Source organism: Manis javanica, chromosome 12 (assembly GCF_040802235.1).
Source record: "Manis javanica isolate MJ-LG chromosome 12, MJ_LKY, whole genome shotgun sequence".
Classification (NCBI taxonomy): Eukaryota; Metazoa; Chordata; class Mammalia; order Pholidota; family Manidae; genus Manis; species Manis javanica.
Window position 1 is genome coordinate 46,044,203 of NC_133167.1, and position 22,935 is coordinate 46,067,137.

At 38.0% G+C, this 22,935-nt stretch overlaps 1 protein-coding gene across 1 annotated transcript in view; it reads left to right on the plus strand.

Moving 5' to 3' along the window:
• The first annotated feature begins 267 nt into the window (after positions 1–267).
• Positions 268–22,935, plus strand: part of FTCDNL1 (formiminotransferase cyclodeaminase N-terminal like) — a 39,218-nt gene continuing 16,550 nt past the window's right edge. The window contains 4 exon segments of the mRNA XM_073218566.1: positions 268–453; positions 2,094–2,213; positions 4,778–4,875; positions 5,563–5,715. Of these exon segments, the coding sequence (XP_073074667.1) occupies positions 404–453; positions 2,094–2,213; positions 4,778–4,875; positions 5,563–5,715 (421 nt within the window). The 5' untranslated portion in view covers positions 268–403.

Consider the following 22,935-nt stretch of genomic DNA (forward strand, 5'->3'; position numbering starts at 1 on the left):
CCCTCCCAAGCTGCGGAGCGGCCGGCGCAGCCGCTGTCCCAAAAGCCGGGACCGGGGCAGCGTCGCCGCCGGTCGCCCCTCGCTCCCCGTTCCTGCCGCTCGCAGATGCTACTCCCGGCGGGCCTCGTGGGGCAGCCGGGGGCCTCCGGGGCTCTCGCCGAGACCCTCGCTTTACTCTTGGCCCACGTGGCCCTGGGACAGTCCACGGCGGACGCGCACACGGAGACCCAGCGGCGGCTTCCAGCCCCGAACACGCGCTACCGCGGCGGGTCTATTGGCGACCCCTAAAGTGCCAACGGTGGTGCGCGCACACGAGGCAGGTGACCCGGCGGAACGGTCCGGAGCCGCCTCGCTCCCCGCGGGTGGAGAGGCAGGTTTTTGGTCTATTGCCGGAAGTAGTCGAATGGTGACCGAAAGAATGGGCGGACTAGGATCGCATTCTCGCAAACCAAGGTGTTTGGGGGGTTTGCTCTGGGTCACTTTCTTAGCGAAGGAGGGAGAGAAATACTTACCCTTTGTACTAACAAGCTTGACTCTCCAAAAGCTTGGTTGCCGCTAATTTCCGCTTTTGCTGTGAAGGTAGATTTTTCTAACACCATCTTTGTGTGATTTAGCTGTCCACAGGGAATCAAAATGTGGAATGAGAGGATGAAACTAATCCTTTCTTTTGCACTGTTAGGGGTTGCCATAAACACCATTTGTTAAAAAGCATAATTATGTTGGGAAAGTGCCTGATGAGACAATTAAGCTACATAAACACTGAAAACAAATGAAAGCCAGAAGACGCCCACACCCCTTGTGTAAAGCAATTTTTTGTTTACATAGAAACGAGAGCGGACTGAGCTGCTTTATTACAACAATGTTATTAATGGCTGGAAAAACCTAATGACCTTATTTTTATGAATTTTCAATTATGAGATGATGGTCACAATATGAAAGCCTGCCTACAAACCTGAAATAGCCACGAAGCCCTGCATTCTCTCTAGGTTAGGATTAGGCCAATGAACAATCTTAACGAACAGAAGAGCCAGAGAATTTATGCTTCCAGAGCACTATTATTTGCACCAGCATAGTTTAGCTTAAATTTAGAAGCTTAACGTTTGTCCCACAGTTGGACACCATTCACTGCAGTATCGTGGAGACCATTACGTGACACAAAATGCCCTTATCAAGTATTTGTTGAATCAATTCATGAGGACCACATTCATTTTTCGTTACATTTAAAAGTGGTCAAAATAGGAAGGTGTAACCTTGAAAAGGGAAATTATTTTTATTATTTTGAAATATTTAAATTTCTGTAGTTCATAGTATCATTCAAAGTTGAAAATGTTTAGACCTGAAAAATGCCGTTCTGAAGTACTAAAAAGGAAGCAACCTCCAAAACCTTTGTAATTAATCCATTTTTGACGATCAGTCAGTCACATTTCTGGCATTGAGTAACATAACTATGTGTCAGATTTCAGTTCAAAGAACAAAGTCCTGTGAAAAGGTTATAAACCGATTTAGAAACTTTGGAGGTCAAAATACAAGAAGAACTCAGACAAGTAGTTGTCATGTAAAACACCCAACAAGTCACTTTTGTTTATACTGCCTATGGCATTACCCATAGAGATACCTTTTCTTTTTTGCTGGAAGAATAGTTTTTATAAGAATCAGTACGTTCAATAATCTCCCTCATTCCTCTTTTCTGCGCTTCCCCAATAAGTCTGATTTAACAAAAGGATCATGCTTAGTTGTTAAACAGTACAGAAAATCAGGGATAAGCTACGGAAGACGATGCTTAAAAGGGAATAACATATACTTCAGTGCAAAAGTTTCACTTACATGACAGAATTCAGGCTGCGTAACTTGCCTTACACTGTCTTGTATTGTTACTGTGTTCATATGTGCCCATGTGCATAACCTCATATACATGGTTTTCTGGTTGAATCAATCTGAGGATTTTAATCTCTTAGGTGTTCTCTAGAAGTGAAATGGTCAAGTGTTCATAACTGACTGGTTTTCAAAAAGCTGTGGGGTTTTTTGTTGATGAACATGAAAATATGAGTGAGGTGTACAAACTGAAATAAAGAATCATTTTTCTTCTATTCTAGAAAAATCATGTCTTCCTCTAGACTGGGACTCCGTTTGGCTGCCTGTTTACTAAACATTTCTGAAGCCAGAAGAAAATACATTGTTGAGAACATAGCAAGAGCAGCTCTTCTTGAAAAAAAATGGTAGGAATAACAGACAAGTGAAGCAAATATGTAGTGTTTAGATAATACAGTAATTTTTGTACTTGGCAGGCATTATCTGTAAAACATTCTTTCTTCCTAGATTTTCCCTGTTCTTATGTGCTGAACAGCACAGTTCTTCACATGGGAGTGTGAGTTTCTAAGATGCCCATTGTTCAGGATTTCATGCTCCTGAGGAGGATATATTTGCATAAAGGTTCAATGTTACCTTCAGGGGCTGTTTATTTGATCATTAATGAATGAGCATAATTGTACATTATGCTTTTTATTCAGCAGATTAAATAGAAAATAAAGTTGCCAAATACCAACTACTTTTCAAAGCACTCCTGCCAGCAAAACCCATACTATTAATTACAACATTGTTATTTCTACTCTATTTACTCCCGGTAGACTTGGGAATTGCGTTTAAGTGATGTACATAAGATCCCTCAACAACTCAGAAGACTGAACCTCAAGCTTTCTTACTCCCTGGGCCAGTATTAACTAGTGATACTACTCTATTTTGCCCTTGTTAAAATGTTCATGTGATGACATACAGTTCCAGATGTCATTTGTTTTTACTTTCATACACATGCAAAACACAAGAGGAATTTACAGACTTCCAATCATTTAAGTAAACAAGCTTCGTCATTAAATAAACAACTTTTTGGCAACAGGTGAATATTAGGGTCACAGCCCTGAAGCATGTGAGACAGTATATTTTTAATTTTTGATTGTCCTTTTTGATTTGGTTACTGCTTTTCATGAGAAAGAAGTGTTTTCTCTCAGCCAATTTCTAACGATGAACACATTGAAGTTACTGTCTTGCAACTTTGCAGGAACTGGAAATGTCTGAAAATTCCTGATAATTGCTGATAAGAAAATTTCTCTGGAGTCAGTATGCACCTGTGCTTTTGCCTTCTCTTTGCGGGAAGAGCTAGTCTGGCCCTTCATTGTCAGATACGGTACCCCTAACGGGATTGGGTTACCTGTGTCTGTGAGTGAGTGAGTCTGCAGAGACATTTGTGGAAGCCATACACTGATGAATGCTTGGGTCTGAACTCAAAGTTTTTATCAGCTTATTAGTGGCAGCAGCCCAATGGAATTATAGCTATTATACTCCATTACAAATACCAAACAATTTACTTCTGCTGAGATTCACAATGACAGCTCCTCCTGCCAGCAGTAATTTTTTTCTGTATGTATACTTAAGGAATTCCAGGAGAGAGTGTCTCATTCTTTCAGCATTTTATTCAATTGAATTATATGAAACTAAGAATAAAAGCTTTTCAGAAGAAGATTTAGGATGAAAAAATAATATAAAGTCATGCATGTCTTTTCTTCCAGAAGCTAGAGTATGTTGAAAAAAATTCATAAAACAGGAGGTTGTATGATCTTGTTCTTGCTTCATCTTTTATAGTTCTAAAAATGCAGGGAAGGTAGCACTGGTTAAGAAAATGACCTGTTGTTTTACAAATATTTTTAAAGGCATTTATTTTTGAGTGCAATACAACCTATGTCACTCATATTTTTTTCTAATTAAGCAATGTTAAAACATTCAGTGGCCTAGAAGGTCTGAGGTAAAGGAACCTGTGTTACAAACTTTGGGCCCACACCAGGGCAGGGCTACAGATGCTCATTTGGCTATGAGTGAGTGACATGTGTTTATCCTTTCACATTATTAAAATTAATAGTGTAGGGCTGCTGTAAATGCTATAGTTCTTGCATGTAGCTTATTTTTCCTCTCTGAAAAGATTAATTGTTAAGCTGCCAGGGGACAGGGTGACAAAGGTATAATAGCATAGCTAACGGTTTAATTACCCCTGAAAACTTTTGTCCTTCACTTTGAATTTGCTTTTGTAAGCTTAAGGGGGACTTTTAAGGAGCCTGAACCAGCCTTGTAAACTTTAAAAATAACTTTGGGGTTATGTGTGGCTGCCATACAAGGGTATGGCAGCTTTCTCCTGCAGGTTACCCATTCAGTTGAGTCACAGTCCACTGAAAGCTGGAAGTCATTAACATCTGAAGGCTGTTGGTGGCCTCTGAAAAGGAGATGGTGGAGTCAGAACAGTTTCTAATAGACAGGTGCAGGCATCCCAGAAACCTCTGCTTCAGGCACTAATTGGTTTATCCTACTTTTTCCAGATGTCAGATTTTGCTCCAGACAGTTGATTTCTGAGTTTGGAAGGAAAAATTGGCAAGGCCTACAGGTTGAGATTGATAAGGAGCAGAGTTCAGAGTGATACATTTGACAATTGAAAGAAGAGGCTACTAACTTAGACTGAATTAAGAGAACTTCGGCAAACTCAGTAGCAAGTCCAGGAAAAGATTTCACGTAGACAAAAAGGCTGGTTTATGAGCTGAGCCATCTGGTTATACAGTAAGATGCTATAACAAGTGAGTATTATCCCTCATGAATTTCATGATTAGCCAAAGTCACTTCAAAGGTAAAATCCAGAATTTTTCTATTAAACTAAATTTACTTGTATCTGAAGAAGTAAAGTATTAGGATTGCATCACACACACACACACAAATTCTTGCATTTGTTTGTTATTTTCTTTACAGGGCAGCACCATCCTGAAGTATCAGTGCTCAATATATTTTCTGATCAAGACTACAACAGATCAGTCATTACCATAGCAGCTTCTGTTGATAAATTAGGTAAGATTTCAGGTTCTTTCTTTACAAATAAACTTGGTTTCAACTTAGCATATAATCGTCTTTCAAAAGGTATATCTGTTTGGAGAGCAAAGAACTTACTGATAACTACTGGTCAACATTGGACAGATTGTCTTTAATGTTAATCATAAAATGTGAAGTTTTCTTTTGTTTATTTCTAAAATGGTCATACTACACTGCCAATGAAAACTCAGAGTAATAACATAAAACTCTTCGGTGTCTAATATGCACTTAGATATAATAATTTGATGAAAAATCTAGTTACTGAACAAGAGCAAAATTTATATACTTATGCTTAAAAAGGTATGTTTGTGTGTATACTTTTATATAATTATAAAATGTTCTGAAAATAATTTTATCAACTTGATAAAATTGAAAAAATTCAAAGTAAGCAGTTATAAAAAATATAAAGTTGTTTAAGTCTGATTAACATTACACAATGCCTCCACTTTTGGGAATAAATTGCTGGAAGAAATGTGAAACTTTGTGACAGTTGGGAGGTGGGGGTATGGAAAAATGTTGGATCTTTTTTCTCCCTTTATTTTGGATGAAAGAACAACCTATGCAGATTACAAAAGAAAAACAAGTAGTGGGACAGTAAAATTAGAGCTGCTCCTTTAGATGTGATTGAAAGTTTTGTGATTATTATTTACAATTTTACATTTTAAGGCGATTCTGTTCTGGCTGCTTGCAGTGAGGCCTTTGAGTCTATTGACATGGAGGATCACGAAGGGATCCACCCTTGCCTGGGAGCAGTAGACCTGATCCCTATTTACCCTCGCTCTCGTGTTGGAATGGAAGAGTGTGGAGCTGTGGCCAGATGTAAGCAAGGTTGGGGTCATGTGTTATTCCTTAGTGGAAACTGTTTTTACAAATGAGAACAGCTTGTGACAATGTAATCATTCCTCACCTCCTTGGGAAAACGCGATTGTGGAGGCTTTATCAGCAGTAAGGCTGCGTGGGTCGCTGTGGCACACCATGTCTTTGTGGCTCATTCTTCCACTACCCGCTCAACACGATGGAGCAGTAAGTGATGTGGGATGCAGATCAACCATTCTGTCCCTTACAAATTCACGACAGATCCTGAGGAAACAGCAGTAGTTTCTAATGAGTTCCTTAGACTCTTCAGGGCAAAACAACGGTGTTCTGCCCATCTGTGTCCTATTTTCTTGAGCAGGAGTAATGATGAGGTTGAAAAACCACTTAAATGTTAACTCCTACCCCTTTTTCCTCTGATTTTTTTCCTTTTTTCCCTATGCACAACTCTTTTTAAGATTTGCTTTAGAACTGAACTGTCACATGCTTGATTTCAGCTCCAGGGGTTAGTTTAATTTGGAAAGTTTGAGCTATGTCACTTGAGGTGTGTTTGAATTAGGCAAATTGGGAGAAAAGAAAGACCTTGTGCCTGGACTGTCTAGCTGCACTATGGTTAATTATGAGATGCAGAGGCTCATAACCTTTGGGGAAAAGCCTGCCTTAGGATAATTGCATTCTTCTCTGTGTGACCTCAGAAATCCCGCTATGATGTTGCCTCATTTTTATTTAATAGTGAATTGTCCAGCATTTGGTATGTATACTTGGACTCTAGCTGAGCTACATCAAGTACTAGAAATACGAAATAAGACTTGTTTCCAAAGGCGTACTTCACTGCTTGTGTTGCATTTTAATGTGACCTGACAATCTACGGAATATTTCCCAGGGAAATCTTGGCCCCAAAATTGCTTTACTTTTTATCTGAGAAAGAGTTAAAATTCAGCATGAGGGAAAATATATTTCACACAAAAAGGAAGAGTTCAGAATTGTCCACACCAGAATAATGATTTTGTCTTCAAAACAATTATGTTCAATTACATTAAGTCTCAAATTAGCGAGTACATGAAGTTCTTCATTACATCAGCACTAGTCCACCCCAGATGTTCTTCCTGTGTAGGAGACGGTTGACAATCGGAGGGTCTGGCCACAGTATTTCTCCCTTCCCTTGCCCTTTTGCTTCATTGGCAGCTACTGTACCTCATGATTTAAACATGGACATTTCTAATTAAATGAGAGCTCAGCTGCATTCTTGAACTAATTTATAACATTTGATTTGAAATGTAATAGCTTCAATCTTCATCTGATTAAAAACAGTCATGTACTGTACATGGTTACTATTTTGATGCTCCAACATGCAGTTTTTATTTTTACATTCCCCTTTCTACACAGCTGTTCATCTAATATCATCCAAATTAAAAAAAAATTTTTTTTTGTACAGCATGCCCAGGCATTCTTATGAGACAGAAGTATTCAAATTCTAGGATCTCGCTGTCCTCAGAACAGTGAAGGGATGTTTTCATAGGATAATCCCTTCTCAGGGAAACCAACTTTCAGATGATAATCTAACTAACTATCTTTGGGAAAAAGGATGATGAAAAATGTTCTAGTGATATAGAGATAGTTAATATCAGTATGCAGAATTCATACATGCTTTGTATGCAAAAATTCTGAATAATGTATTTCAGAACTTGTTGATAGCTTGCTTGTACGTACCTTAAGGTAGTAGTTCTTCAAATGAGGCTCAAAATTGCTGTTCAGATCACTTATAAATAATGTCAAAATCATTTGCAAGTTTTTATGGGTATGCATTTGTGAATGCATGCATAGCCATACACACTCACTGTATAATTATAGTGTAGGAGCAACTAGAATGAAGGGTACAGCAATGCAGAGATACAAAGGTAAGAGCAGCCTGTGCTTGGGACCTATCAGGGTGGTGGCCAGAACTTAGCGATGTGGTGGAGTAGGAAAGGCATTGCTGGGAATGTTAAGAAAGAAAGTTCCCAAGGTTAGATCATGAAGTCTTACATACCACGTTAAGTAATTCACACATTATCCTAAAGACAAGGGGAACTACTGGAGAGTTTTAAGCAAGAAAGTAGTATGATTGGCTTTGAATTTTAGAAAGATTACTCTTCCTGCATGTTGGAGAATAGACAGGAAGCAGGCAGACCAGTTAGGAAGGGTAATGGTGGCCTCAGATAACAGAGAATACAGGGAATGGAGAGACTCCATAGGATGTTGGGGGATGGGAACAAAGCAGTGGTATGAAAATGTCATCACCGATGATGGAAGAAAGGGGATTTGGGTGGAATGATTTTTTTTTTTAACCTGCTGTCACATGGCAGTTAGATATATAAAATTGAGAGCTAGGAGACACATAGATGTAGTTCATATTTATTTAAACTTTGTAATTTAAAAAACTGTTTTAGACTTCAGTTTTCATTTTCTATAAAAACCGTATTTGATCTATTAGGCTGCATCTCATTTTCATCTCTGTTGTTCTTCTAAAATTTTCCTCCCTTTTCCCCTTTCTCCATCCTTCCCTCCCTTCTTTCCTCCCTTTCTTTATTTAGATTGTTATCAGAATGATACGTGCATGAGGCTGAAAGTCAAATACTGCAGTGTTTGTTACCCAAACTCTAAATACCTATGTAACTTCCCTTTCCCCCTCACCATACACACACTTCAATTTCCTTCTCCCAAAGACAAGTACTTTCAACTCTTTTATTATTTGGAACTCAACTGCAGCTATCTACCTGTCACACTTATATTGGTACTTCCTGGTTTTTCAGTGTTAGGAATTGTCTGTTGACTTCTCACTACAGAAAATGAGAATTTAGCTTCTTTTCTCCCCACCCCTAACCCCCAACACACTCTCTCTCTCTCTCTCTCTCTCTCTCTCTCTCTCTCTCTCTCTCTCTCTCTCTCTCTCTCTCTGTGTCTCACTTCCCAACCCTTTCTCCCAGTATAGTTGTATCAAAAATTGAGTCTGGATTTCTTTAGGACAACTGCCATCATGGGATCTCCCTTTATCATCATCTCTTTATCTTTCTCTATGTTGGATACCCTGCCTGGTGCCTGAATACTGTATCTTCTTTTTTTCTCCCCATAGTTATATCCTGTTTGCTGGAACATGTCTTTTGCTAGCTTTCTAAAAAAAAGGGGAGAAAGTACATTTTGAGACCTTGCATATATGAAAATGTTATTATTCAATCTTCACACTTAATTTTTAGTTTGGCTAGGTATAGAATTCTAGTTTAGAAATAATTTTCCTTTACTTTGAAGATACTGTATTATTGAATTCTCATTTCCATGTTGCTATTGAGACTTCTGAAGCCATTATGATTCTTGACATTTGTATGTGATCTGTCATTTCTCTCTGGTAGCTGGTAGGATCTTCACTTTGTTCTCAGTGGTGCGATATTTTTGTGACATGCATTTGTATAGTTCTGTTTTCACCCATAATATTGGATATAGGATAGGTCCTTTGAGTCCTTGAAACTCTTGTCCTTCAGATTCTAATAATTCTCTTGAATTATTACATTGGGGTTTTCTTCCATTTTCTTAATTCTTTCTGGAAGCCCCATTATTTGAATATTGGAACTGTCAAACTGGTCTCTAATTTATTTTCTCTTTTTTCCATTTCTCTAATTTACATTATGCTTTCTGACAAATTTCCTTGAGAGCACAAGTTTTCAGTAAGTTTTCCTTTCTTCTGTATTAGTTTCTTCCAGTAGTTTCTTCCAGTATTAGTTACTCTCTAAATGTACCTTTTATTTTATTTTATTTTTAACTTTCTAGTCATGTCTCATAAATGCACTATGAAGGATAATCTTCTTCTTCCTACATGGTGTGTATTCTCCACCTACCCACCCCACATCCCCCCTATCCCCACGCTGAGCTTTTTCTTGTTTGTTTTAAAGGTTCTCCTTGGATGTCTGATGATCCTTGGCTGGCTGCTTACTCAAAAAGGATAATAAAAGGCTGAGTGGATACTTTGAATTTGTAGGTGGGGTTTGTCAGCTGTAGGCTGATCTGTCTTGGTCATTTCTTTGGGGAACTCCTGTTTCAGTGTTTTGCTGGTCTCTTGGGCTGTTCAGGTTCCCCAGAGATCTTCCAGTCTTCAGCCTGGAGCATAGACACAGCTGTGCATGTTTCAGGAGCTGAGTTGTTCAAGAATGCTGGAAGAATCTCAGCAGTTAGGTTGTAAATATTCTCTTAATTGCCTTCTTTTCATTAATTATCCCTGCCCTAAAGGTGCCCAATATTCTCCAGCCCAGACAACATGAGTTTTACGTCTTGTGTCTTCTGTCAGGATGGGAGCAGGGCAGTTGCCTGCCTGTGTGGAGGAGGGGTGAGATCTAACTGCTGCTTAAACAGACCCCCACCTCCAGATAGTCTCCCTCATTTGAACCTTGCCTGTACCTTCCATCACAAAGTGAGGCTGCCAGTTCTGGTTGTTTTCAAGTACCTGTGGTATAAGTCAGATTGCTCTCTGCTGTCCCTCCTGCTGCCATGGGTCTGCTAAATCACCTACCATTCTTACATTATCTGCTCTCCAAGTTCCAGTGCTGTTGCTTTCTTTTCCATTTCTATGTGAGTGAGTCAATGCTTTTAAAAACTCTCTCTTTACCATCTTTTTCCTGAGGTTTTTGGAAGAAGTGAAAATAAACATAGCAATCTGCATTCCATCTTTACTTGAAGTCCCTACTTCCTAACTCTTCTTTATGATTTTTAATTATCTTGGATCCTTTAATAACAATGAATTCACTCACCTTGGAATCAGTGGTAAATTTACAGGAATATTATTCTTTAGTCCAACATCTAACTCAGTATTGAAGATTTTAGTCTCAATTTCTGGACTTCTATAGGTGTCTGATAGACAGTTCCTCTGAAGGGTCTCTATGGGTCACAGTGCTTCCTCTACTTTTTTCACTTCTTCTTACTCAGTGTTTTCAGTGTATCTCTGAAACATGACCCTTCATGAGAAGCATTGAGTGAAAATGGAAGGGAGTAGTCAGGACAGAAGGTGCTCATGCAAATTCTCCCAATGATTTGCCAGTGAAAATGGGCTTACCTAACATGTAGGTTCATAATACTCAGCTTTAAAAGTCTGGAGCACAGCTGTGAATATTGTAAATGGTATCAAAACTTGCTTTTTTGTTTTATGTGATTAAGCAAATGAAATAATGTTTGTGCAATACCATGTAAATTTATGTTATTTAGAAGACTGGAAAGATTAAATACTAGCTAAGTAAGTCATATGAGTAAAGAAATAGCTTTTACATGATTGATTTTTAAATTTATCTTAAAATAAGAAAAATTAATGAATTTGATTAAAATTATCAGCCTTATTAGATGTTTTTTCGACTGTTTTTATGACTTGGAGGACATGTGCCATGGCACATTCACACAACATCAACACTTGCGTCATAGTCTTGAGACCCTTTGATTATCTTATGCAGATTGTCATAACTTGGGCCGATGTGGCAAATCAGGAACACTTCATGAATTTTCTACTCTGACTCTCTAGTTGCTATGGAGATTGTCTTATGATAAAACAGCCTTGGATTTGGTTGAGATTAGTCACTTTAGATTCTGGGTTCTGACAGAGTTCGTGCCACCATCAGCACTACCCTCATTGCCATAGCATAAAAGCAATGGTTGATTTTACCAGCATATGTTAACATAGTTTTAGGACATAGAATTTTATTCAGAAATTATAGGATGGTGCTACTATATAAAAAGCAGAAAAAAACCAAAAGCATTGTGCTTTGGGAAAGTACTTAAGATTGATCTCCCATGACTTTAGTACATTTCAACTACAATGTAGAGTTACCAGGTTATCCATAAATATATATTGTTACAGGCTTAATAAATTCAACAGGATTAGATCTACCATTGTGAAACAGAGGTACTAATGAGGAAAGAAAAGGCCAATGGGAGAACTGGGATAAACTAATCTATTCTTCCATGACCAGCAATTACAGATGAACCCAACTATACTTGAAAAAGCTATGCTCTTTTCTCTCATGTTGGCTCTGCTGTAACCTGAAGTCCAAACAAGTTAACACCTCATGGGACAACACTTAACCAGTGGAGAGGACCTGAGCTGGTAGATAAATGCTCTCATCTTTTGTCCCTGAGATGGATAATTCTGAGGCCCATTCCAGCAAGATCAAGCCCCGGTTGCTCACAGTAATGACTAGCTTGATAACACACTCTTGTATTGGCTTTCCTTCCCTCCCTATTTCACTATGAATGTATATTGAGGAGGGTTTCTTGAAAATACTGACAAGAATAAATGCACAAAAGAGTCTTCTAGTTGGAATGAATAGGTGGAGTGCATGAAATCTTTGCTGCCTGACTGTACACTTGTAATTCTTTCCTAGTCTAGAAGTCACAAGATTTATAGTTAAAATTTGGGAGACCCCCCTCTGCATTGCCACTTCACCTAGGGAAAGGGTTTCTTAGAATACTCAGGATTAAGCCATCCATCACTGTGGGAGACATTAACAGTCACTCCTTACTAGCAAAGGCAGTCCTGGGGGCCTTAAACTTTAGGGGCTCTAGGTTTCTAATTTTGAGTAGTTATCTACTTTGAGTTCTGTTTTCACCCATAATATTAATTTTATATGATTAAGTTTATATGATTGCTGATGATTTTTTAGAGAATGTGAATGTAATAGGTGACTTATAGCTGATGACTGTTACCATGCTTTTTTTTAGCCCAGGTCGCCTGTGCTTTTCCTGAATTCCTTTTTCTTTGTATCCTTGCTTCCTGGCATTTGCAGTGACTTCCAGTGTCAAGGCCACTGGGATTAGAAAATTCTGAAGAAATGACATAGTAATAATAGTGGCATTGATGATCCTGTAACATTAAGTGCATCGACCCAAGTCTTGCCACACACTCAATGCACCCACTAGCCCATCCACCTTGTCTCCGCTGGTCATGTGAGGGTGTGCTGCTTCAGGGAGAAGAGAGTATGTTATGATGATAATACAACAACATATGTTCTAACATCATTGTTAGATTAATTATTGTGTATTATTTCTGTCTAAATTGCATATGTTAGATAACTCATTCTCCAATTTTAATTAACCAAAATATATAGTAAGATAATATGGAGAGATATGAATTGTTGCATGTTTCTTTCCCCCATAGCCCATGTGTGACTGTTTCCTAGATGGTCTGAGTTATCTGCTACCTTGAGGGGCATAGTGAATTGTTATAGTGAGAATGAGGAAGTGATAATCAGTGTTCATTTTGAGTTTTTGACAACCAAAAGGAGAGGCCTTGGAAAGCAGGGCACAAAGTTTATTCTATAGCATTAGAATAGAGAAGGAGGCCTTCCCATCCCTGCCCTGTAAAGATAAGGACTGGGGGTATGGTTTGAGAGGAGGGCATTATAAACAGTATACTCCTTCCTTTCCCAGATTTTGAACCACTGGGACAGGACAGAAAGGCAATGAGAAATGAAAATACTAACTTAACTACTGGCGAAACTGAAACTGACAGCTGAGTTTATCCAACCACAGAATTAGACAGACTCATCCAGGCGGTCACAAGCAGCATCAGACAGGCAGGCCTGCACGGGGAAAGCTCGGGGCGGAGAGGAGTGTACAGAATGTGTGTTCCCTGCTGACAGCTAGTTCCTAAGAAGGAAGAGGGAGGAAGGGGTAGGCCTATGCAAATCCAGCTTCTTTTCCAAACTTCCTATCAGAAAAAAATGAATGTTGGGAGGGATCAAGGCCAGCGATTTAATTTCCTAGAGCTGGGTGGTTTAAACACCAGAAATTCATTGTCTTGCAGTTCTGGAGGCTAGAAGTCTGTGACCAGGGTGTCAGCATTGTTGCTCCTGTGTCCCCGTAGGGGAAGGATCTGTTCCATTTTGACTTGTAGATAGATGGCTCTTTCCATGTTTCCATGCATTCTCCCTGTATATTGTCTGGGTCTCAATTTCCCCTTTCTATGAAGACCCCAGTCATACTGGATTTACACCCTACCTTACTCCATTATATGACCTTACCTTCACTAATTATATCTGCAGTGACCCTATTCCCAAATAAGGTCACATTCTGAGGTCTTGGCTATATCTTCAACATATGGCAGGGAGGGGACACAATTTAACCCATAATGGCCAGCAGGAAGCATTTTTCCTAAAAGGAGATTCAAAGAAGTGAGCATGGGGTATGTGGAAATGGGCATCCCCTGCGAGAGGCAAAGAGGACAGAGAATGAGGAAAGCGAAATGGAGGGCTTGACCTGTGTGGGGCAGGTGGCGAGAGTTAGGCCTAAGCCTGAGGCTACACGAGGGTGTTGAACATCATTTGAAGTCAGTGGCCATGAATATGTGTGGGACACAAACACACACAAGGGAACCAAACCAACTCATGCAAACTATTTGTTTGCCATTTGGGAATCACCAGTTGGGTGAAGAGCCGAGTTAACTCTTGGGTGCTGTGGGAAATGGGCTTTATATTGAAGGCTATTTAAACATCACTGATACGTTGGGTAGCAGAAGGCTCCATCCCCAAGGCTTTGTCATGTCCAATCTGACCTACTCTTCTGGGCAGCCCTGAAAAAGAGCAAGAGGTCCTTACTAAGGGGGAGCACCATACAGGGGTGACAGACCCAATAGGAATCCCACCCACCCATTACACGTGCCGTGTATGTGCCTGTGAATTTTTGATCAGCATGAACTAAACAGTTACATCACATTGAGTGGCTAAATAGGGGAGCCAAAGGTAGGTAGGCAAAATAAAATAAACGTTTTGGAACTAGATAAACCGGACTTCACCTCCCAGATCTGCTGCTTACTTGCCAGCTGACTTCAGGAAATTTTTTTGGTCTCTTTTACAGTCTTTTTTGTTTTTGAATCTATATAATGGGGAATAATATCACCCTGTCAGGTTGATTATGAGAAATAATGCTTGTAGGTAAAGCATACAGGTCCTCTGTCTTGCACTAGTGAATAGCTGTCACTATTTTATGTGATCCTCTGTGGCCTTATGGAGGAGGGTGCCAAGCACCTGGGGACCAGGCTGTTCCCCTGCATCATAAAAGGAGTGGATTCCTCATCTCTGTTTTATGTTACCAAGATTCCAAGTAAGGTGCGTTTTGAGAAAAGGGATTTCGTGACAGGATATTTGAAAACCACTTGAGCAGAAGATCTCTGAAGTGCTTTCAGCTCTAAAAGTTTAAGTTCTATAGCAGACAGCTTTTCCCTTATCGGCTCTTCATTTGGAAAATGATATTCAGTACCTATTTCAGAGAAATACTGTGCAGATAAGTGAAGAGTTATGGGTGAACATCTAAACAGTATTGGAGTGCCTGTTGTATTTCCATTTACCATGGTAAGCACTATTGTGACTTTCAAAGAGGTATAAAAGAGTGCCTCCCTGCAAGAAAGCTGGGGCCATGAAATCTGTACCTGAAACAATTAGAGAGCACCTAGGACACAATAAAGTATTTTTTATTACTGAATACAGTATAAGTTACATATGTTAGGTCACTCAGGAAAGTGTAATTCTTCAAATGAATGATAACATGTCTGCACAAAGTGGTAATTATATCAGCATATGCACTGCAAGGGAATAACAAGCTCTTTGTATACACAGCTCCATGCAAGTATGTTACAGATAATAAAATAATAAGATTCTTGGATATGAAGAGATACATCTAATGTGTCCCAAACTATTAATGTGTCTTCATGGATACCTATATTTCCATTGAAGTGTATGGTATATTAAGAGTTTGGGGGTACATAATTCTTATATTTATAATGAGGATAGAGGTAAGTGAATTTTTTCATTGCATAGATGGAAAACAGACCTAGAAACATTAAGAAACTTACTCATAGTTTTCTATCAGGAGAGTAGCAGAACAAAGGATCTTCATAATTATTTATTTATTAGAACTTGCCTGGAACTTTTTATTCTCTTTTTCAAAATTTCAAATATTACAGGTAAGATAGAAATTCACCTCTGACCATCACTCCTATTCCTGGTTCCCTGAACCTGCCAAGTCATGGTATGAGTATGCTCATAGAATTTTCTCTGTGCTTTTACTTATGTTTCTGTATCTGTAACTTACAAATCCAATATAGTACTGCTTGTATGTGTTTATAATATAAATCCTGTTATACTATCATTTTTTTCATTCAGCAAGACATCTTGAAAATCTGTCCATGTATTACATAGAGTTGTAGTTCATTCCTTTTAATTGTGCTGTTATCATAGTATAAATATATTACATTTTATCTATTCCCCTATTTGTGGACATTCAGATTGTTTCCCATTTTTTCTACTGCAAATAATGCAGCAGTGAACATTCTTGAGTATTCTTTTTTGTGCACAAATGCAAGACTCTGTGGAGCAAAAAGAAAGGAATCATTAGGTACAAGTATTTAAAAATATTTTTTCAGATTTTTATATAAAAATCAATCAAGTACTTATCTTTGTTTCACTATGACCTCATTTCCATAATCTGTAACAAGTTTTTTCTTTGCATTTCATTTTTCACCACCATGCCAATGATAAACTCAAAGACAAAGTGAAATCACTTTTTCTTAGCAAGTCTTGTTCATTTTGAATCATAGATGCTGTTATCAGCAAATCATTTTTTGTAATGACTTTTTTGTCCTTTAGAAATGAAGGACAGTGTAAACAGTAGCATCCCATGATGTGTAGTAGAGTTTTGTTTTCCCCCTTTATATTGTTTTCTGCTATCTCAAGGAAGAACAGGCAACAGAATGTGTCAGTAGAAATGAAATTTAGGAACTGCACTTGATCTTGTTTTTCAGCCTAATGTTTCTGTTCTTTCATCATAAAGATCAGCTGCATTTTATTTTTTTCCAGTCCCTTAGAATAACATCCAGTTCTAGTCAGCATGTTTAATGCACTCCTCAATGATGTTCTAGCACAATAAATTTTTGTATCTCGTGCATGTGTACATACGGTAAAAATTTCTTCAAGTTCTAGCCATGTGGGGGATGAATATTGTGGTTGCTTTGTTAATGCAGTGTTTGTGTTGGAGCGGTTACGGCCCCGTGCTTTAACTTGCAGCACTGGGCATAATGAGATGGCTCTGATGGTGGCGTAAGAGTCTAGTGGGATGGTCACAGCTTCACACTTCAAAGCCGAGCATATGGGGTGAATACTGGGTAGCTTTATGCTCTTTGGGGATGGTTGGGAGACAGTCCTTAACAGCTCTGTTTAATGAAGACATTGGAAAAGAAATGCTCTATCTTTAAAATAATTTTGAATTGCAAAGAGAGAAATTTCCACCACCTCCCCCCTCCATAGACTGAACCAAGAATAATTTTTCTTAGTCTGCACTTAATTAGAGGCAGTGCAGGATCACACTACTAAACTGTATTTTCAAATGTCTTCTTTTTCAAAGTACTGTAGCAAGATGAATCGGCCAGTTTTATTTTAGGTATGTGTATGAGTTTAGGCAAAAACTTTTAGGGCTATCTGTTTTACCATCTGAAAGATTTTTATGGCTTCTGGTAGAGAATCTTTTTTTCTTTCCCTTTGCATTAAAAAATACTTAAATAAGAAAATCAACTAAACTAAAAACTTGGCTGTATTAAAAGAGCTATACTAAAGCTAGAGGATGCTTGTAATATTTGAAGTCTAGCACTCAGTTTAATTTTTACATTCTGTGCTTTTTTCCCTCTACTTGCTGTTGAGTATGAAGCGATGGTTTGGAAAACACTTTTTGATTGCTGTATACTTAGGAAAAAAGTTGATACTCTTTTGGGTTCATTAGAGGTCTGATTTAGTAATAATAATAATAATAAGCCACACATTCATACTATGGGTCAGAGGAAAGAGAGTTTATTCCTAGAGAAAATGGAATGACAGATTTGAGTTTTTTTCTCTACTTATGCCTTTGGCTGCTATTGAATGTAACAAAACTGAGCTTATCAGTTATGTTTCTTGATCTGCTGAAATGCAATTAAATTACATTAAATTTCATCTTCATTTATGCTAGCAGTCCTAAAATGCTCCTGAAAGAAACAAAAGCAGAGGGGGAGAGGATTATGTTAAATACCACTGTAGAAGTATGTGTTGTATAAGGCAGGCTTATACATTTAATTAAGCAGATTCTTAAATGCTGTCTTCATACACTACTTTAACTATTATATAGTCTCAATAAAATAGGACATTTTGGCCATGCTTATGTCTGTTATAGGCTCAGGGAAAACATTTTGTTAAGAATATGAAGCTTTAAACTTCTCATTGCACAGAGAAATATCTCATTGCATTCATCTTCCTATTGCAAAGAGGAATTAAGAGTGATAAGCAGACATGTATAAAAACAGCTAAAAATCAGTTTTAAGTAAATAAAAATCATTAAGGTTTTAATGTATTTTAAAATATTGTCACTAAAACAACCTTTTCAGAATGTGACTAGTGAAAATGGAACGATCAGAACTATTAATAATAGTGGTAAACCAAAAAAAAAATGCTCTTTTACTAAAAGCAGTTTGGGAAGCTGCAGGGTTTTGCTTTGCCTGTCTCAGTATGGCATGATGGCATCATACTCTTTCTGTACAAGGTGATTTGGGTGTTTGCCTTGTCTAACAACACTAACTGGCTCAGGTAGCCTACAGGTACAGGTGGCTTTGATGGCTACAGATGGGACAACTGTTCGTAGAACCGCTCATAAAACATAAAGACAGTGATAGAAACTTGACCCCATGGTTTTTCTCACTAGGGATACATTCTACATTGTACTGTCACTGGTGTTAAACCCAGTTCTCATTTTGTTAGCAGACTGACCCCTTACTTTCATTTGTAGGTTTGGAGTAGACATCACTATTCCTGGTATATAATACCGTACAAAGTACAGCAGGCTGTAAAGTGCTTAGGAACCAAATCAACTCATTCAGCGGAGCAAACATTGATTAACTACAAGACACTGCCATCAGGGAGCATAAAACCTAGATGGAGGAGCAAAAGTCCGCAATCAGTTGAATAATACGAGAAGATTAGGTTTGATGTTATATCCAACAGAAGCTGTAAAATACTATGGCAACGTGAGGGAGAGAAATGCTTGTCAGTGGAGGGAGAGCACAGATAGGAAGCAGGGATTATCAGTGGGATGTTCTGGTTTCTTGGCCACTTACTGAAAATGCTGAAAGTCCCTACTCTGGAAACGTTGGATACCACTGTAGAGGGAATGGTGCCTTTTCAGGAAATGCACACAGAATGGTTGCTTAAAATAATAATAATGCTACTTACCTGAAAACTGAGGCTTCATTTCAATAGGCCTGAGCTTGAAGTATTTGAAATTTTCATCTTCTTTAAGAGGCCTATTTTATTTACATGATGTGAGCATTTGAAGTTACATGGGATGGTTTTTACATAGATTAATTGTGAAAATAAAATGATAAAATTAAAACTAGCTCTTTTGAATATGCAATTTATGTCATAAATAAAAAGCTTGTAAGTATTCTTCTGACTAAATTTGAGACACTTTTTTGAAAGGCAGGAAATTAAATTTATTTCAACAAAACTACAAATACCTACCTGCCATAGACCCTTAAGTTAAAATAATTAGAAACACAATTATCATTTCTCTATGAAGAATACAATATACTCACTCTCTCTATTACTAAATATATTATCTTTGGTTATTTTTCACTGTATTTGAACAATGAAATAGTTCCTTTTCTGGTATCATAAGAGAAGAAAAATTCAGTTGGTTTTATGTAGAAGAAGTAGTAGACGAAGAGGGTTGTTAAAATATATCCAGATTTCTTGTTAAGTGGGACATACAAGTTCAAGGAGGTATACAGAATTTTCAGAATTCAGAGCAGTTGTATAGACTTACAAGGGAAAAGGAAACTAGCTTTTACTGGGTGTACCGTGTACCAGGCATTGTGCTAGATCCTTTTCTTAGTTTATCTAATCTTAATCTCTCCATCCAGTTATGGAATCCATTTCCTTTCTTTCTTTTTTCTTTACTTCCTTTATTTTTCTCTCCTTTCCTCCCCTTGCCTCTGCCTCTTTTTTCCTTTGGTTTTACTAAAGTATTTTAAAGCAAGTTCCAAAGACAATGTTGTTTCACCCCTACATATTAAATATGTATCTCTAAGCAAAGTGGACATTGTTAAATAACCCCAATGCCAGTACCCCACCCATCAAAATGGTAATTCTTTGGTACTGTCTAGTACTTAGTATATAATCTGGGCAAATGTCTTTCCATGATGGGCTTATTTAAATCTGAATCTGTGCATGGCTCATATACTGCATTGATTATTGTATCTCTATTTCTTTTGCTCTAGATCATTCCCCCCACTCTCCTCCCTCCCTGCCTTTTTTTTGTGCAATTCACTGGTTGCAGAAACTGGGTTACTTGTCCTATAGAATCCCCACATTTTGGACCTGTTTGTTCCCTTGTGATATCATTTCATTCATATCTTCATACTTCACATTTCCTATAAACTTGAAGTTAGCTCTAGAGGCTTGATTGGTTTGAAGTTCTGTATTTGGGGCAGAAATTCTTCAAAGGTGAGCAGTGTGCTTCACACTGCATCATATCCAGAGGCCACAGTGGTTGGTTGTCTCACTTCTGGTAATGCAAAGATGAATTAACTTTGTTCCTAATGGACTTTTTGTGAGGGTGTCATCCATTGATGATCTTTGCTAAAACAGTTATTTTCTAGGTGCTGCAAAAGGGTGATTTTCTAATTGTTTCTTTACTTCCACATTTATTAGTTGGATTTTTTTCTGTTAAAAAAATTTCTCTCATCATTTTGGGCTATATGACTTCCCTGAAATACAGTTTATACAGGAATGGCAGGATAAATGCTTATTTTCTTTTTAATTGCCAAATTTCTAGATAAGGAGGTGGTCTTTAGAGGAAGGTTTTTTTTAAAAAATTTTTTTAATTTTCAAGGTAGAGAAGTTGAGGCTCAGAGATGTCAAATAATTTGTTCAAGATTCCAAGTAGCTATTAAGGAGCAGAAATGGTATTCAAACCATATCTTCTGGCCTCAAAAGTATGTATTATTTCTGCTAAACCAAAATGCACCCCTGCCCTTGGACTCCCGACTGCTGATGGCTCGGGGTTGCTACTGCAAATATCTCCCACTGCTTTGCCCGTTAAGAACTCGTCTCCATGAATCTTCCTCACAGGCACTCTGGGCTTTATAAACTTGTACAGTACTGTAGAACAATAGCTCCAAATGGAGACGCTGGCCTGGATAGGCAGAGAGCTGGGCAAAGCCAGAAAATACTCACACTATTCAGCAGAAAGACTTCAGGCATCACAGTTTATGCTTTAGGCTCCTGCAGCAGCCAAACTGTGAGTCACTCTAAATTATCGGGGGCAGATACTGGTGATCAGAGCAATTTGGAGAGTTACCAGATGTTAAGATGTCTCAACATCCTAACTCTCCTAAACGTTGGCCCCTATCTTCTGCCACCCTCCCCACCCCCACCATTCCACATTTGAGGGGGGAAGTTAGCTAACTGACCCAACATTATTTTATAGTTCCTAAACCTCAGCTGACCTGCCCCCACCCCCAGAACTGTGATCCTTAATGTCTTATGTAGTATTAAAGAAACAGAGGCCACTTAGTGAATTTGGGAGACTTCCTTGGCCATATCCCATGGCCACATCCCACCTCTTTATTTTCACTTTTGTTGCTTTTGCTTTCAGTGTCAGATTCAAATGATCATCACTAATACCTACGTCAAGGAACTTACTCCCTATGTTTTCTTCTGAGAGTTTTATAGTTTCCGGTCTTATGGTCAAGTCTTTAATCTATTTTGAATTAATTTTTGTGTATAGGGTAAGATGGTGGCCCGTTTTCATTCTTTTGCATGTGGCTGTCCAATTTTGGGCACTCATTTGAAAAGATATCTGCACCCCCATGTTCATTGCAGCATTATTTACAATAGCCAAGGTATGGCAACGACCTTGGTGCCCATTGATGGATGAATAGATAAAAAAATTGTGGCATATATGTTTACAGTGTATATTATTCAGCCATAAAAGGAAATCTTGCCTTTTTTTGACAACATGGATGGAGTTTGAGGGCATTTTGCTAAGTAAATAAGTCAGATAGATAGAGATACCAAGAACACCGTTTATTGAAGAAACTGTCCTTTTCCTGTTGTATATTCTTGGCTCCTGTATCAGAAATTCATGACCATATGTGCTTGGGTGTTTTTCCTGGGTGCTCTCTTCTGTTCCATTGATCTGTGTATCTGTTTTTATGTCAATATCAGACTGTTTTAATTACTACAGCTTTGTAATAGTTTGAAATCAGGGAGCATGATGCTTCTAGCTTTGTTCTTTCTCAGGATCACTTCGGCTATTCAGTTTTTTGTAGTTCCACACTAACTTTAGGATTGTTTGTCCTATTTCTTTGAAAAATGTCATTGGAATTTTCATAGGGATTGCAATTAAACTATGGATTGCTTTGGTTATGGAAATTTTAACAATATTGATTCTTCCAATCTATGTATATGGTATATCTTTCCAGTTATTTGTATCTTTTTCAATTTCTTTCTTTAATGTTTTGTAGTTCCCAACGTACAGGTCTTTCAACTGCTTGATTAAGTTTATTCCTAGGCATTTAATTCTTTTTGGTGCAATAGTAAATGGGATTGTTTTCTTTATTTTTCTTTCTGATGGTTCATTATTAGTGTACAGAAATGCCACAGACTTTTGGGTTTTGGGTTTTTTTTTTTTTTGGCTTCTCAATCGCAGTGTCTGGCATTTATACTTGATTCTGGGTGCAGGGATAGACTTTTGGGTTTTGATTTTGTATCCTGCAGCATTACTGAATTCATTCTAACAGTTTTTTTTATGGAGTGTTTAGGGTGTTCTATATATAACATCAATTCATCCACAAATAGTGACAGTTCTACTTCTTCCTTTCCAATTAACTTAATTGATTAAAATTAAAACTTAACAGCATATTGAACAGTGCAGGTCTGGCCTTTGCACTCTCAGCTTTTTATTTCTCTTAACAGTATACACAATTTGGGGCTGTTATAAAATTGTTCAAAAATTGAAGGCACCAGTTTCATTAATCTCAGTGATGAATTTTCCTTATGAAATTGTATTGGTAATGGGTTAAAGATTTTAGCCTACTTGCACAAGGACAACTTTTATTATGAGGCTTGCTTAAAGGGGAAATTAATTTTACTCAAACTTTGATTTTTAAAATTTGTATAAATTCTATGCTTTAGTGATGAT